The following is a 15,279-nucleotide window of genomic DNA, read 5'->3' as shown; positions in this document are numbered from 1 at the left end:
AGAACCTGTTGGGAGCCTTCCACTCTGGAGATCGTGTAGGAAGCACGTCGGGAATCTTTCTGAGAGTCTTCGGAGAAGCTGCCGCCCAGCAGTGAATATTGCATTTTTTTCAAAAGCAGGAACTAGTTCTTTTGGTTTGGTCATTATTCTAATTTTAATTCATGTTTTACCAAATGAGACATTTCAATTTTGGTTTTATATATCAACTAGTACAGCTGGTATTTACAGTGCAGCTCTAGACCCAGGAGTCACTGACTCAATTCAGAGTTTGCGAATGAGATCTCTTTATTTCTTAAGTATTTAAACATTTTTCTAGAATGAGAACTTCAGAGAAAGTTCTTTATATATTAGAGAGGATATACATATACTTGGAATACATTTTTTCTTCAGATTTATTATCCATTTTTATTTTTTTAAAGATTCTATTTATTTGAGAGGTAGTATTACAGAGCGAGGAAGAGACAGAGAGAAAGGTCTTCCATTCGTTGGTTCTTTCCCCAAATGGCCAAAATGGCTGGAACTGTGCCTAGACAAAACCAGGAGCCAGGAGCTTCTTCTGGGACTTCAATGTGAGTGCAGGGGCCCAAGGACTTGGGTCATCTTCAGTGCTTTTCCAGTCTATAGGCAGAGGATTGGAAGAGGAGCAACTGCGACACAAGCCAGCACACTTAAGGGATGTTGGCAGTGCATGTGGGGGCTTAGCCTACTACACTACAGTGCCGGCCCCCATAATCAACCATTCTTTACACCACCTGGTGGTGTGTCTGACACATGTAGGCATGTAAGTAGTGATTGAGTAAATGATAAGTGCAGGTTGTGCATCTGAACTGATCTCCACCAATTGTGAAGCACACTGCATTCCTTACACCACAGGAAACAGGTTAGACTTGAACTAGAGAAGCGAACATGATGTTCATGGTACAAAGCACGACTGCATTTCAGATCAATTAGCTCCACTGGTTTTACTGCAAAGCACTCAATATCCTGGATCAATTAAAGTGGTGTTGAGGTCTAACTATTTGTATCCCAGATCAATGAATCTATCCAGAAATTCGTGTTCCTGAATCTCATCTTAGGTTTCAGTGAAAGAGGGAGCTTTGCAGTGGACAGAGTTCAGCATGGGTGAGCTGGACGTCAAATAGGACTTGATGACTGCTCCTCAGCAGAGAGCGTAATTAGTTTGGTAGTATGCGGGACTCCTGGAAGAAACCACACTTTATGTTCTGTCACTAAATTGATGTGCCTTGAAGAGTTTAAATCAAAAGCTCTAAGATCAAAGTTCAAATGCATATGGACCAAATCTCATAGATGGAATAAGGCAGTCAATTTGAGGAATAAATTTTGATTTAGATCTTTTACAGTATTCACTTGTCAGATAAAATTTAAAGTCCATATAAACAAATAGGCTCTGTATGAATATAAGCTGATCATGTTGCGTCAGTGTCTATGGAAAGCCGGTGCTCACCAGTAGCACCCAAGCCCAGCTGGGACTGGACTGTAGGACCTGTTGGTAGTAAAGCAGAATGCTGGATCTGTGCCTGCAAAAAAGCAGGGTTGAGCTGGTTCCTGAGTATGCCTGGATTCACTTCCCAGAAGACAGTAAAAACCTGCCAGGTCCTGGCTTTCAAAGATGGTTTAGTCATGCATGTGCACCCCATCTGTCGTAGGCACAAGGGATTTCCTTCTCAGCTCAGCCCTGCAGCCACAAACGCTGCTACCCCTCCTCCGGTTTAATTCTTCCTCTCCAGCAGGGAGTGACAGGCCCTGTAAACCAGGTGCTGATCCTGCCACTCAAGGGAGATCCTTCTTCCATAGACTCAGAGGTGAGCTGGAAGTGCAGCTGGGTTTTCTTTTGCTACTTAGCTTAATTTTGGTTTCCTTTGATTCAGTGATTTAAAACAAGCATTTAATTTGAAATAAAAAAGATCGTATTACAGCTGTAACCACAGTTTTAGTTTAGATGGAATGACCTTCAGCTCCTCTGTATGGGAGGCAGCTGAAGAGGAACATAGTAGGGGCCTCATGCTCTCTCCCTCCCCCTCCCCTCCCCCCTTCCCCTACCTCCCCTCCCTCTCTTCCCCCCCCCCCCCCCTCTCCGATTTAGCAATATATCCAGCAGACGCAGAGTTCCACGTGTGGAGCACAGTGAAAAGGTCTCCTTCTGCACATCCTCCAAGGCAGCCCTGCCCCCACCTCTGTCCACCTCCTGCAGGTGTGACCCTCAGTGGTTCGGTTGTTCCATTTGCTCTGTGGGCTTCCATTCTCTCCCACTGCAGAGGACAGTTGATACAGGGTTTAGAGATTGTACAGCAACTTCTGGATTGTACAGATAAGCCATTATGGTGCACGATGTTTCACAACCAGGTAACAACCCGGTATTTTGGCAAGCTGGTGGTTTTCTAGCAAATTTGTATTTACATACTTTTTTCCTTGCACATTCTTCAAAAAGATCCAGATGAAGAAAGAAAAGGGTGTATTTTTCTAATCAGTTGTTCAGAGTTTTAAATGTATTCTAATGGGGGCTTTTGAGCCAAATAAGCAATTACTGTTCTTACTAATTTTCCTTTCACACAGATTTATGAGAAATATCAAGATTTGTATACTGTGGAACCAAATAATGCACGTCAGCTGGTGGAAATTGCAGCCAGAGACATTGAGAAGCTTCTCAGCAACAGATCTAAAGCCCTGGTGGTGAGTCCGTGCTGGATCTGCTCATGTGACTAACTTCCATTCCTCATCTTCTGTTTTTTTCTTGCTTTATCTGATGATTCTTTCCAGTATACTTTCTTTACCTTGGTAACTGTTCATCGGCTGTGATCATACAGGATGTGATACCATGAACTCAAAATAATCAGTTATCCTTTTTCTTGGTACTCGTTTATTTTCATATAACTACAGATTATTGTGATACATAGGAATAGTATATGCAATCAACATTTACATATTTATATGTATGTGTGCCTAATATTAAAGGAACATGCTTAAATCTGACTTAACAGATAAAATCCACAAATAATACCAACATCCTTACAGACAGTGCTCTCTTACCCCATCACCCCATCTTCCTGCCAGAAATGGCTAATATCCTTGATACTTGATTACGTGTGATTTTTCGCTTAATAAAGTTGAATCTGACATAGGAAGGTAATTTTTATTTTGCTTATTTCTTAGCCTTATTAAAATCATATATTTTTATATGTAGCCTTTGGAGACTTGTGTTTCTTCACTAACATTATGTTTGTATAATTTATCTGTATGCCTGTGCTTAACTTTAGTTCATTTTATAGCAGGGCCCCCTTTCCATGGAGTATGCACTGCAGATTCTCCAGTGGGCACCTGACACTGTGGACAGCACTGAATCTTAGGGATCATCCCTCAGTATCCACTGCGGGGTGCCTCCAGGAACCCCTTGGATAACAAAATCCAGATGTTAGGTCTCTTATATAATGTGGCCACAGGTTTGCACTTAACCTACACGCATCCTTCTGTGTGTTTTCAGTTATCTTCAGATTCCTTGTAACATGTAGTGCAATGTTATGCTATGGAAATAGCTATTACACTGTGTTGTTTAGGGAATAATGACAAAAATTCTGTTCATGTTCAGGTCAGGTGTCATGGTTTTTCTGAATATCGCACTAATCCGGAGGTTGACTGAATGGACTATGTTGTTTGTACAGTCATAGCTATGTTAAAGTTTAATTCATAAATTAACCATAGTCAGAGATGAACAGTAATTACTACTGTACTGTATTCAGTCTTGTTGTGATAATGTGAGACTGTGCACTGTCTGCATGATGAGATGAATGTGGAAGGAATAGTGAAGTAGTGTTAGGCTAATTGTGAGGGCTGAAGACCAGCACTGCCATTCTTGGTCAGTTGATCCCATAACTGAAGCTTCTGTATTAACAGGTTAGTAGTGGAGACCCAGGAAAGAGGGCTCACTCACATCCCAGGTGAGACAGAGCGAGATTCCATCATGCTGCACAGAACTCCATGCCATTTTAAAACTTTCAGAGCTCACAGTAACATCTTATTTTCTGAGAAAGTATTTCAATTTGTGGGTTTCTTCTCTGTTGTCAACTTCTTATCTGGATTTATTGCCACATAGATGCTACTATCAATAGCAATGCTGAACTTTCTTGAAAAATTTTTAGTACAGGAAAACCAAATAGCTTCCTTGTAAGGAATGTAAAGAATTAGGTCTATAGTGTATGACAAAACAGTTGTGTCATTATCAATTGAGGCATCCACTAGCAGCATGGGTCCTCACTGGTGCTTGTCTGCCCCACATGTGAAGTGTCTGGTATCTTAACTATAGGCAATTCAGTGGGTGTGAAATGATACCTCTGCTCACCCATCACGAGAAAAACATCCTGTCATCATTAACCATTCTGTTGCCTCTTCACTGAAATATCTGTCCATATGTTTTGCACATTTCTATTTATTTATTTTAGATATTTACTTATTTATTTGAAAGGCAGAGCAACAGTGAGGGGGTGTGGGGAGCAGGGTCCGTCTCCCGCAACATGGCGGGGCGCCCGGGAGACAAATAAGTACTGAGACTACTGAGACTAGACTAGACCACCGAGACTATTAAGACTAACTCTATGCATCTGATCTCCCATCATATGGCGCTGAGAGAGAGTAAACAAATCTTACACAGCTGCTTCGTTAATTAGCTGATTCCTGACCCAACCCCTTAAAAGGGGGAGAGAGACAACATGCGCGGCTACGCCCCCTGAGAGAGCTGGTTGGAGAGCTCGCTGGTGCCGCTCCTCCGCGAAAGCGGGGGAGCAGCAGCAAATCCGGGGAGGACCGGGGAAAAAAAAAAAAAAAAACACAGCATCCGGTGTCGGTCCTCTGCGAATGAGGGAGTGAAGGGGGGGGGGGAGCAGGGAGGGAGGGGCAGAGAGAGAGAGAGAGAGAGAGATTTTCTATCCATTGGTTCACTCCACAGATGGCCACACCAGTCGGCCAGTCTTACAGGGACTCAAGAACTTGAGCCATTGCTGCCTTGTGGGCATATTAGCAGGGAGCTGGATAGGAATCTAGCATCTAGGACTCTGACACTTTGATGTGGCAGGTGAGTGTCCCAAGTGGTGGCTTAACATACTGTATCAAGACACATGCCCCTAATTTTTTGTTGATTTGCAGGTTAGGTACCATAGGTAGTAATTCATTTAGTTATATATAATGTAAATATCTATTTCCAATTTGTGCCTAGTAATTTTCTTTATTGTGTATTTTGATGAGATAAATTCTTAATTTTAATGCAAAGTCAAATTTTCATTCAACTGTTGGTATTTTGGGATGTTTTCTGTAAGAAATTTTTCTTGGGGCCTGCATTTTGGCACAACGAGTAAAGCTGCCACTGGTGATACTGACATCCCATATTGGAGTGCTGGCTCAAGTCTTGGCTGCTCCACTTCTGATCCAGCTCCCTGCTAATGTGCCTGGGAAAAGCAGTGGAGGATGGCTGAAGTGCTTGGGGCCCTGCCACCTGCACATGGGAGACCCAGATGAAGCTCTTGGCTCCTGGGGTCAGCCTGGCCTATTCTTGGCCATCCTGTGATTTGTGGAGTGAACCAGTGGATGGAAGATCTGTCTTTCTCACTCTGCCTTTCAAATAAATTTTTAAAAATTCAGAAGATTAAAGAGAGGTTGGAGGCCGGTGCCGTGGCTCACCAGGCTAATCCTCCGCCTTGCGGCGCCAGCACACCGGGTTCTAGTCCGGTCGGGGCACCGGATTCTGTCCCGGTTTCCCCTCTTCCAGACCAGCTCTCTGCTGTGGCCAGGGAGTGCAGTGGAGGATGGCCCAGGTCCTTGGGCCCTGCACCCCATGGGAGACCGGGAGAAGCACCTGGCTCCTGCCGTTGGATCAGCGCAGTGCGCTGGCCGCAGCGCACCAGCCACGGCAGCCATTGGAGAGTGAACCAACGGCAAAAGGAAGACCTTTCTCTCTGTCCACTCTGTCAAAAAAAAAAAAAAAAAAAAAAGAGGTTGGCATTGTGGTGTGCAGGTTAAGTTGCCACCTGCAACACCATCATTGCATATGGGTGCTGGCTGGAGTCCCAACTGCTCTACTTGCCTTCCAGCTCCCTGTCGCTCCCCCTCTTCATGGAGGAACGACACTAAACCCTGCCTAGATTTCCTATCTGAGTCACGGCACCATTATGTCGCTCCCCGTCTTCGTGGAGGAATGACACAGGACCCTGCACTGTTCTTTTGTCTGCTCGGCCCTCCCTGGGTTTGCTGCTGGTTCTTCCCGGGTTGGCTACCGACCCTTCCACCTCCGTGGAAGGGCGGTTCCCCCTGCCACTTTCCCCACTTCCGCGGGGGAGCAGCACACCACCGGCCGGCTCTCTCGGGGGCTGCTCAGGTGTTATTCGGATAGATGTTCCTGGTGCATGTTGTCTCTCTCCTCCTTTATAGTCCTCTTCCACCAATCCCAACTCTGCTACCCACACGCCGAGTACGCTGCTCTCCTCCAATCAGGAGCAGCTCCTGCAGCTTATTGGTTGAACTGGAGGCAGCTGTGTAGAAGCTGTTTCCTCCTCTCCCAGCGCCATATTGTGGGAGAGCAGATGCATAGAATAAGTCTTAATTCCAGTAACTTAGTCTAGTCTGAGTTGCTCCCCACAGCTCCCTGCTAATTCATCTGGGGAAGCAGTAGAGGATAGACCAATTGCTTGTGCCTCTGCATCCATGTGGGAGTCCTGAGTGCATTTCTAAGCTCCTGGTTTTGACCTGGCCCATTCCTGCCCATTGTAGCCATTTGGGAAATGAATTAGCAGATGGAAGATCTCTCTGTCTGTCTCCCTCTCTGTAACTCTCATTTCAAATAAATAAATAAATAAATCTTTAAAAAAAGAGAAATACTTCCCTACCTGAGGTTATACATTTATTTTTTAAATGTATTTTATTATAAACAGTTACACATTTTGTCTTTCATAATGAAGTATTTAATCTACTTGTAGCTGGTATTAGTATATAATTTGGTGCTCAAATTTTTTTGAGCCTGTTTTCCTGGGCTCATTATTAAATAATTTGGCATCCACAGTGAGCTCCAGTGACCAAGCTAGACATTGAATGGCCAGGTACTTTCCAGTCCTCTTCTTTAGAAGTATCTTCACGAAACTTGCACTTGCTCTTTTTATTTAAGCTTTTGTCTCTGCACATAATTATCCAGGAAAATATTTACTGGGATTTTGATGATTTAAATGGACTTGAGAAGAATCAGTTTTTTTTTTTTTTTTTTTTTTTTTTTTTGCTCTTTCTGTTGATAACCAGGACATTCTTTCCACTTGGCAGTTTTTTTTAAACCATTCAGGAAAGTTTTAAAAGTTTCCCATAAAGTTCTCATACACATTGCATTAAAAAAAAAAAAAAAACAAACTTAGCATAGGCTAAGTTCCTCTGAATCTGTAGATTTCATTCCTGTTTTTAAAATTTTACTTGCTTGAGAGAGAGACAGAAACAGAGACAGACAGACAAGAACACAGAGAGATACCTTACTCACTTATTGACTCCCCAAGTGCCCGTAATAGTCAGGGTCAAAGCTGGAAGCTGGGGCACAATTCAAGTCTCCCATGTGAGTGGCAGGAGCTCAGTCACTTGAGCTGTCACTGCCTCTTCTGGAGGCAGGAGCGGGAGCCAGAAATTGAACCATCTATTCCAATACAGGACCCAGTTGTCTTAACTGCTTTGCTTAATACCCACCCCCAGATCTCAGCACTGTTGTAGATATTTGTACCAAGGGTACTCTGAATTTTTGATTACTTGCCACTCACAGTTCCCAATTTCAGCCTCCTGTGTTTTATATATAGTGTGGCCTTCAGAAATTTTCCTTATTTTCTTGGCACTTATCAATTATTATGTTTCATAAAGTATTCAGGACCTTGTATTAATGTGTCTAGAATGTGGCTTAGGTAATGCCAAATCACTAAAAGTTCAAAGATTTAATTAAAAAGAAGGCAAACTTTTCATTCCTGGAAAATTCAAAGCATTATGATCTTCAGCATTGAGGATATGGATACTATTTAAAAGCATTTAGAGTTTTAAATGTTTGCAATAAAAACTTAGGTAGCCAAATAAGCCATTTTCAACTAAGTGATTAATATCCTGGGGGCAGGTGAGAATGATTTGATTCATATGAATTGATTTTATGGATTTGTGTCTTTCCTGTGGATGTAGGAAGCAGGTAATTTGGATATCAATGTCCTTGCAAAAAGTAGGAGAATGAAAAATTTGTGTGTGTGTGTGTGTGTTTGTGTATGTGTGTGTGTGTGTTTGTGTGCATGTGTTGCCTTAATTGGATTAATGTGGAAGCCTATTAAGACTTCTTTCTTACTCACCATTGAACTGAAGCTCAAGACACCTGGTGTGTTATTAGCATCCTGGGGTAGCAGAATAAGAAGACTCAATGGCTAATTAAATGTGGAATTAGTTAGATTTGATGTCAGGGAGAGAGATTTATGTTTGTTTTCAAACTAAACATTCTTTATTTAACTTCTTTGATTCCACAAAAATAGAAAACACATTATTCAGAAGAGAAATATTTTGAGGCTGATTGAAAAACAGGTGCTACATTGTGTTGTAAATGAATGCAAAATGGCATTATTAACTTCCTTCTATTTTTGTTGTATGCTTATACTCAAGGAGACATTTCAATTAAAGGAGCTTCAAATTATCAGGGTAGGGTAGTAATGTAATTCTATAGGTAACTGCAGTAGAAAAATCATGAAGATGCAAATGTGATGTAGGTGATAAAATTTAATGCAAGATAGACTAGATAGTGTTTTGTCATTATTTCTTACGCTAATCCTGTGATTTGGACATTTTTTTTTTTGTCTCATTTTTCAATGAGGAAACTAGGTCTTTGCGGGTTCCTGACTTGTCTGAAGAAATGTCCCTAGTAAGTAAAGTGTGCCAATGCATCTGAAACTGTAATTTGTGTACAGAGTACCCTGGCTTGTGTGAAAATGCAGATTTTTATTAAATAGATTGGTCTAGAGATACCACAGTTCAGCTAAGCTCCCAGGAAATACTAATGTTCCTTGTTCAATGATTATCTTTCAACAGGAGTGAGAGGATTCAAATTCAAGAGGGTCTGACTTCAAGGTCTGCGTTCTTACCTCTTACACAAACAGATCCTTTGGTCTGCCGAAGCATGTGATCCTAACATGAGAGAAATTATGGCTGGGTAGAGTTGTGTAAACTACAATTCATCCACACTAATTAAGAATTGGATGCTCCTATTAATAGAATATGCTGAAATGTGATGCTTTTTTTGTGTGTGAATTCTGTACCAATTGGCTATTTTCAAAAAATTTATTCAGTAAAATAGGATACATGGTAGTACGGAGACAATTTTCATTTTTGAGTTTGAAATTTTTAAACACTTTTATTCTTACTATTAGGGTTATTAGCATAACTTTGAAGATATAAATGTAAAATCTGTGAAAGAAAAAGTAAGACTTATTTTATATGCATATGAAAAACTTAACAGTTCATGTTAAAAATTTGGTGTTTTAGAAAAAGGAGATGAACAACTGGATTTTTAAAAAACTTTTTCCTGGAATGATTGTTTTTCAGTATCTGTGGTAAATGCTATTGTTCATGTCTGCACAGAGATTTTATATATTTGAACATTACATTTTAATTCTGTCTTTTATAGCCTGTTGCTTCATGCTTTGGTTTGTCTTTATTCAGATGTTTTCTCTCATTTCTTTCCCTTAAGTTTTCAGTTTTCAATTTCAGCATTTATTTTGACTTTTTAGTCACATTTTATGGTGTGGGTTTTTTTTTTTTTTTTTTTTTTTTTGACAGGCAGAGTGGACAGTGAGAGAGAGACAGAGAGAAAGGTCTTCCTTTTGCCATTGGCTCACCCTCCAATGGCCGCCGCAGCACACGCGCTGCGGCCGGCGCACCGCACTGATCCGATGGCAGGAGCCAGGTACTTATCCTGGTCTCCCATGGGGTGCAGGGCCCAAGTACTTGGGTCATCCTCCACTGCACTCCCTGGCCACAGCAGAGAGCTGGCCTGGAAGAGGGGCAACCGGGACAGAATCCGGCGCCCCCACCGGGACTAGAACCCAGTGTGCCGGCGCCGCAAGGCGGAGGATTAGCCTAGTGAGCCGCGGTGCCGGCCTCATTTTATGGTCTTTTGATCGGCTCCATTAACCAGCCTTAGGAAGAGCTGAAAGAAAAATGGATGCAAAAGAACTTTGTTTTCAAGCCATCTCTTTGATGGCAAAATAGACCTTTGTACCTAAGTAACTGTGGTTATATTTGTAGGGATGGGGCTATATAAATTCATGTTGTGATCCTGGTGATTCCAGTGCATTAGTCTTAGGAAATCCTATGAGGTAGACACCCTAAACACTTAGTCATTCTTGTTTTATGAATGAGGAAACCCAGATGACCCAAGTTCCTAACTATGATTGTGTGGATAGCATGGGGTCATGGTAGAATTTAATTTTAGGAGTACTGTGTATTCCAGTCTTCCTCTGCCTGCCAGCACTCCTTCCCCTGAAGGTGACACTGATAATGTTTGCCATTTCCTTTCTAACATTTGTCTTCTAAATGACTATTTTTCTGGTATGTGCTGTGTTTATGTCTCACACAGTGGCTTCACTGTGATGGTTATTCCACTGACATTGTTGGACTATTCTTAAGCAATCTCAAATCAAACAGTGTTTGGAAGCAAAACAGAAAGTCATTTAACCTTGCTGTTAGCACTCATTTTGACCCACAGTAGGCTGAAATATCTGCAAATTTTAATGAACAATTCATGAGAGAAAACTTTTGAGTAAGAGCCGAGCCTCCAGTGGCCCATCCTGAGAGATGGAGGCGAAGCAAGTCAGTGGCCTCCATTGTTTACCAACTGGTCCAGCACAGAAGGGTCTGCTTGGTAAATGGATGTCTCGAAGAAAATAGGATCAAACTTCTCTAGTGACACTTTTCCAGTAAGACTTATCCTGTGTGTCTTGGGTTGTCCTGCTAACTTTAATTACAACTGCTGCAATGTAATATGAAGTTTTAGATATTGTCATATGCCCCAACTCTTAATTGAACCTTGATATTCAGCTTATGATTAGATTATGGGAAGAGGAGGCGAGGCAAATGACTACCAGTTTCTTTTTTCTTGGGAGGAGGACTAGTTTATTGCTATCTAACCAGTTTTCTTGTGTTTCTTTATCTCTGTGCCATTGGTTCTCCATCTTCTGTATTTGTAAGCAGTCACCAAGAGTTTGGTAAAAAAAAAAATGCAGATTTCTGGTCTTCAACTCTAGAGATTTTAACACAGAAGTATAGAGAGTAATTCAAGAAAAATTAAGGTCAGGAAGTGAGAAAGGTGTCGAAGGAATCCTTGTGAAATTCTTACCGACTTAACTAAGAATTAAAAATGTATGGTGTTTGGCTGTTAGGTGTCATTGATGTACTTTTGTGAGAGGAGATTCAGTCGAATGTGGTAGAACTGAGCAGTGTTGCAGTGTGTTTGAGAACTGGGAAACTGTCAAGGACTTTGTTTAGAATTGCTTAAAATTTGGTAGGACAGAGAAGGGGACATGTGTAGCACAGCTGAAGACTTATCCCTTTTGTCTGTTTTCAAGCTTAGAGGGCATATAAACATACTTACACTCAGGAACTAAGGAATCTATGAACTTTGAATATTAAAAAAATGTTGAAGAATGATTTTTAGCAAAAGCAGACAGAGGACCAGACTAAGGTATGTTCTCTTTGAAAGGTTGACAGGATCTTTTGCCTGGAACAAAAGAGATGATTAAGTAGTTGGTGTTTGATACAGGGGTTAAGCCATTGCTTGGAATGCTAATGTCCCATAACTGGAATACCTGAATTGAGTCCACACTCCACTTTTTTTTTTTTTTTTTTTTTTTTGACAAGCAGAGTGGACATTGAGAGAGAGAGAGAAAGGTCTTCCTTTTGCCATTGGTTCACCCTCCAATGGCCGCCGTGGCTGACGTGCTGTGGCCGGCGCACCGCGCTGATCCGAAGGCAGGAGCCAGGTGCTTCTCCTGGTCTCCCATGGGGTGCAGGGCCCAAGCACTTGGGCCATCCTCCACTGCACTCCCGGGCCATAGCAGGGAGCTGGCCTGGAAGAGGGGCAACCGGGAAAGAATCCGGTGCCCCGACCGGGATTAGCCTGTGCCGGTGCCACAGGCGGAGGATTAGCCTATTGAGCTGCGGCGCCGGCCCCCACTCCACTTTCAACTTCAGCTTCCTGCTAGGAGGTGATGACTCAAATAGTTGGTTCCATCCCACCCATGTAGGAGACCTGGATGGAGTTCCAGCCTTCTGACTTCAGTCTGACCCAGCCCTGACTGTTGCAAGCATTTGGGGGAATGAACCAGCAGATACAAGATCACTGTTTCTCTCTCTTTCTCTCTGTCACATAAAAAGGATGGGAGGGTTATTAAATATAAAAAAGGTTGTGTTTGCAGGCAGAGAAAATTGGGAAATCACACTGAATAACCACTTTTGTGTTGGTTGAAAAAGTTTGTTGTGGTATTTTATACAATGAAGGTCTTGGGAGTGGTGGTGAAGATTTGGAGGAATAAAGTAATAAATGGAGTCTACTGTAAGTAGTTAGTGAAGTAGACTCTATATGTACTGCTCTGTAAGTAGTAGGCTATACTTTTACTGTACTGGAAGTAAGATGACTGATGAATGTGTTTAGTGCCTTGCTGACACTGGAAATGAACAGAATATTATATATTATATATATATTATATATATCCTCTCAGTTTCTAAAAGTGCAGTCCTGTCCTGTGTAGGGGTTTGAAGGAGCATCTGAAGACCAGTGTTTTGAGTGTGTGCGTGTGTGTGTGTGTGTGTGCGCACGTGTGTGTGTTTTGGCTATTCATCTGCAATCTGTCCTTTGAGTATAAACTTTACCAGCCTGATGGAAACAACAGAAGAAATCCTCTTAGAAGAAGTGTGAAATATTGTGCCATTTTTTGGCCCCCAAGTGCAAGTGTGCTTATCCTTCTTTTTAATCCAGTGTAAATGTCTGTAACAGGATTGTTCAGAGAGCTAGTGTATTTCCCTCTTAGTCTGAGCAGTAAAGAGATCCGGCAGTCTGCTATTTGTTTTGCACAGTTGGGATGACTTTTGTTTGGATTTGATACATACTGTGGATGCCAACAGTGAAGTCCTGAGACCAGGCAAGGCCATGAGAACGATGGGTGGAAACAGGTGGGCATGGTAGGATTGAGGTGTAACTGACAGTGCAGCATTGCAGTTGCACATTGTGGTATCTTTAACAAAACAAAACAAAAACCAGACATGACCCCAAGAGAGGATCAAATCAGTTGGACAACTACCATTTCCAGAGGGTGTAATTATAATCAAACTCAGATTAGGTATTTTAATTGATTAGCTGAGATTATTTTTAGAAGTAAAACTTTTCTATGCCATGGAGAAGAGGAAAAGTTACTAAAATATGATTAATAGACAAGCCAATTAAAGGGAAATGTGAACAGATTTTGAATTTATTTTTCTGCAAGTAGTTATATGTCTCAAGAGGTTTCTAGCTGTTGAATTTTGCTATTAGTGTCCAGCTCACTGAGCAACCCTTGACTGCAAGGGCGATGAGAAATGCAGTTTTTCTCTGGGCCACTGTCTTTGTACAAAGTTGGAATGCTCTTACTAACATGTGTATCCAACCAGCTGGTGTGTATGTTAAGACTTTTTTCAAGATTTGTTAGGGAATAGAGTCTAGAGAAAATTCACTTTAAAAAAGCAGAGGAGAGCAAAAAAAATTGCTTTAATTGGCCTTTTAGAAAATCTAGAGTCTCACCCTTTAATATAAAACTCGCATTCTCCAATTAGCTTTCTCTAACATGGCTTGGCACAATATGAGCAGCCGTCTAATGCAAGAACTATTCAGTTCACATAGTGTTGAGGATGGGCACAGTAGCTTTCATGAACCTCAAGGATATTCAAGGATTAGTTAACAATATTTGAAGTATCTGAAAAAGTGAACCATATTGGACAGGGTCTGATAATACTCAAGAATTAAGACTTCAAGAGAGCAGACGTTGTTATAGGGATAAAGCGTAAGTTCAGAGAGAACAGTGGGGAAATAAGAAGTGGGAAAAGACAGAAATGTAAGAAGTGGGTTGTAACAAGCTAGAGGCGTGAATGAATGAACTGGTTTCTGAAATGCATGTGTGGAGTTTTAACAGAAGGGAGTGAATTAATAATTAGCATTTATTGAATGTCTGCTTTAGTCCAGATACTTTGCTAAATTTTTACTGTGTATTTTAAACACAAATTCTATTCTGCACAGTCAGTATAATTGTTGTCATTTTAAAGATGAGAAAGTGAAAGCTGCAGGAAATCCAATAATTGGTTCAGTCTTACACAGCTAGCAAAGAATCCAAACCTAGTTATATATTCTCACAAAAATACTTGATGGTCCCTTGTATACCCACTTATTAGTTTAAAAGCTTACAAACTTACTTAGTTTTCAGCATCAGCTGAAACTAAGACTAGGTTGCTTCCCTCGACTTTCCACAGAGTGAGTGATTTGGACTTGGGGGTTTTTGTCTTTTGTTTTTGTTTCTTTATTAATTTGACAGGCAGAATTATAAAGAGAGAGGTGGACAGACACTGAGACAGAGAAGAGAGAGAGCGATTGATCTTCATTCACTGGTTCACACCCTAAGTGGCCACAACAGCTAGGGTTGAGCCAGTCTAAAGCCAGGAGCCAGGAATTCCATCCAGATCTTACATGCGAGTGACAGGAGCCAAGGCACTAGGCTGTCTTCTGTTTTCCCAAGTGCTGGATCAGAAGTGGAGCAGCAGGGACTCGAACTGGCTTCAGTATAAGATTGCAGTTAACCCAAGCAGTGGGTTGACTCATTGTGCCGATGTGCTAGCCCCTAGGGTTCTTGTATTGAGGTTTTCTAGCTTTTAGTAGTTCTTTGCACCATCTTCCCACATGATGTCTCAATAACCAAAATATTTATCTGTCATTTGTGCTCTGTCTAGGTGACACCTAGCTATTATAACTAATAAAGGCATAATACTTAGGCCTGAATGGGGTCCCATGGTACAACTCTATTTAAATCCTTTAAAGTTGGCATCATCATCTATTTTGTATGCTTGGCAGCATCTTCTGCACTTGCCTATCGCATAGTGCAGCTGGTTTATCTACTAAACAAAATATGGCCATAACCTGCAGAATGTATTTCCAGCTGGTGGTTCATGGTGCCCCTTGAGTTTCAAAATCCAGTCCTCACAGACTTGATG

The 15,279-nt window shown here is 41.6% G+C and overlaps 1 protein-coding gene across 14 annotated transcripts in view; it reads left to right on the top strand.

The window, feature by feature from the left end:
- The window catches only part of CACNA2D1 (calcium voltage-gated channel auxiliary subunit alpha2delta 1), a 524,460-nt gene that overhangs the window by 114,319 nt on the left and 394,862 nt on the right, over nucleotides 1-15,279 (top strand). For all 14 annotated transcript variants that reach the window (XM_070069807.1, XM_070069805.1, XM_070069803.1 and 11 more), the window contains 1 exon segment: nucleotides 2,575-2,691. In XM_070069807.1, coding sequence (XP_069925908.1) covers nucleotides 2,575-2,691 — 117 coding nt within the window.

Source organism: Oryctolagus cuniculus, chromosome 3 (assembly GCF_964237555.1).
Source record: "Oryctolagus cuniculus chromosome 3, mOryCun1.1, whole genome shotgun sequence".
Classification (NCBI taxonomy): Eukaryota; Metazoa; Chordata; class Mammalia; order Lagomorpha; family Leporidae; genus Oryctolagus; species Oryctolagus cuniculus.
The sequence above is the reverse complement of the archived record's forward strand: the minus strand, read 5'-3'. Positions and strand labels throughout refer to the sequence as shown.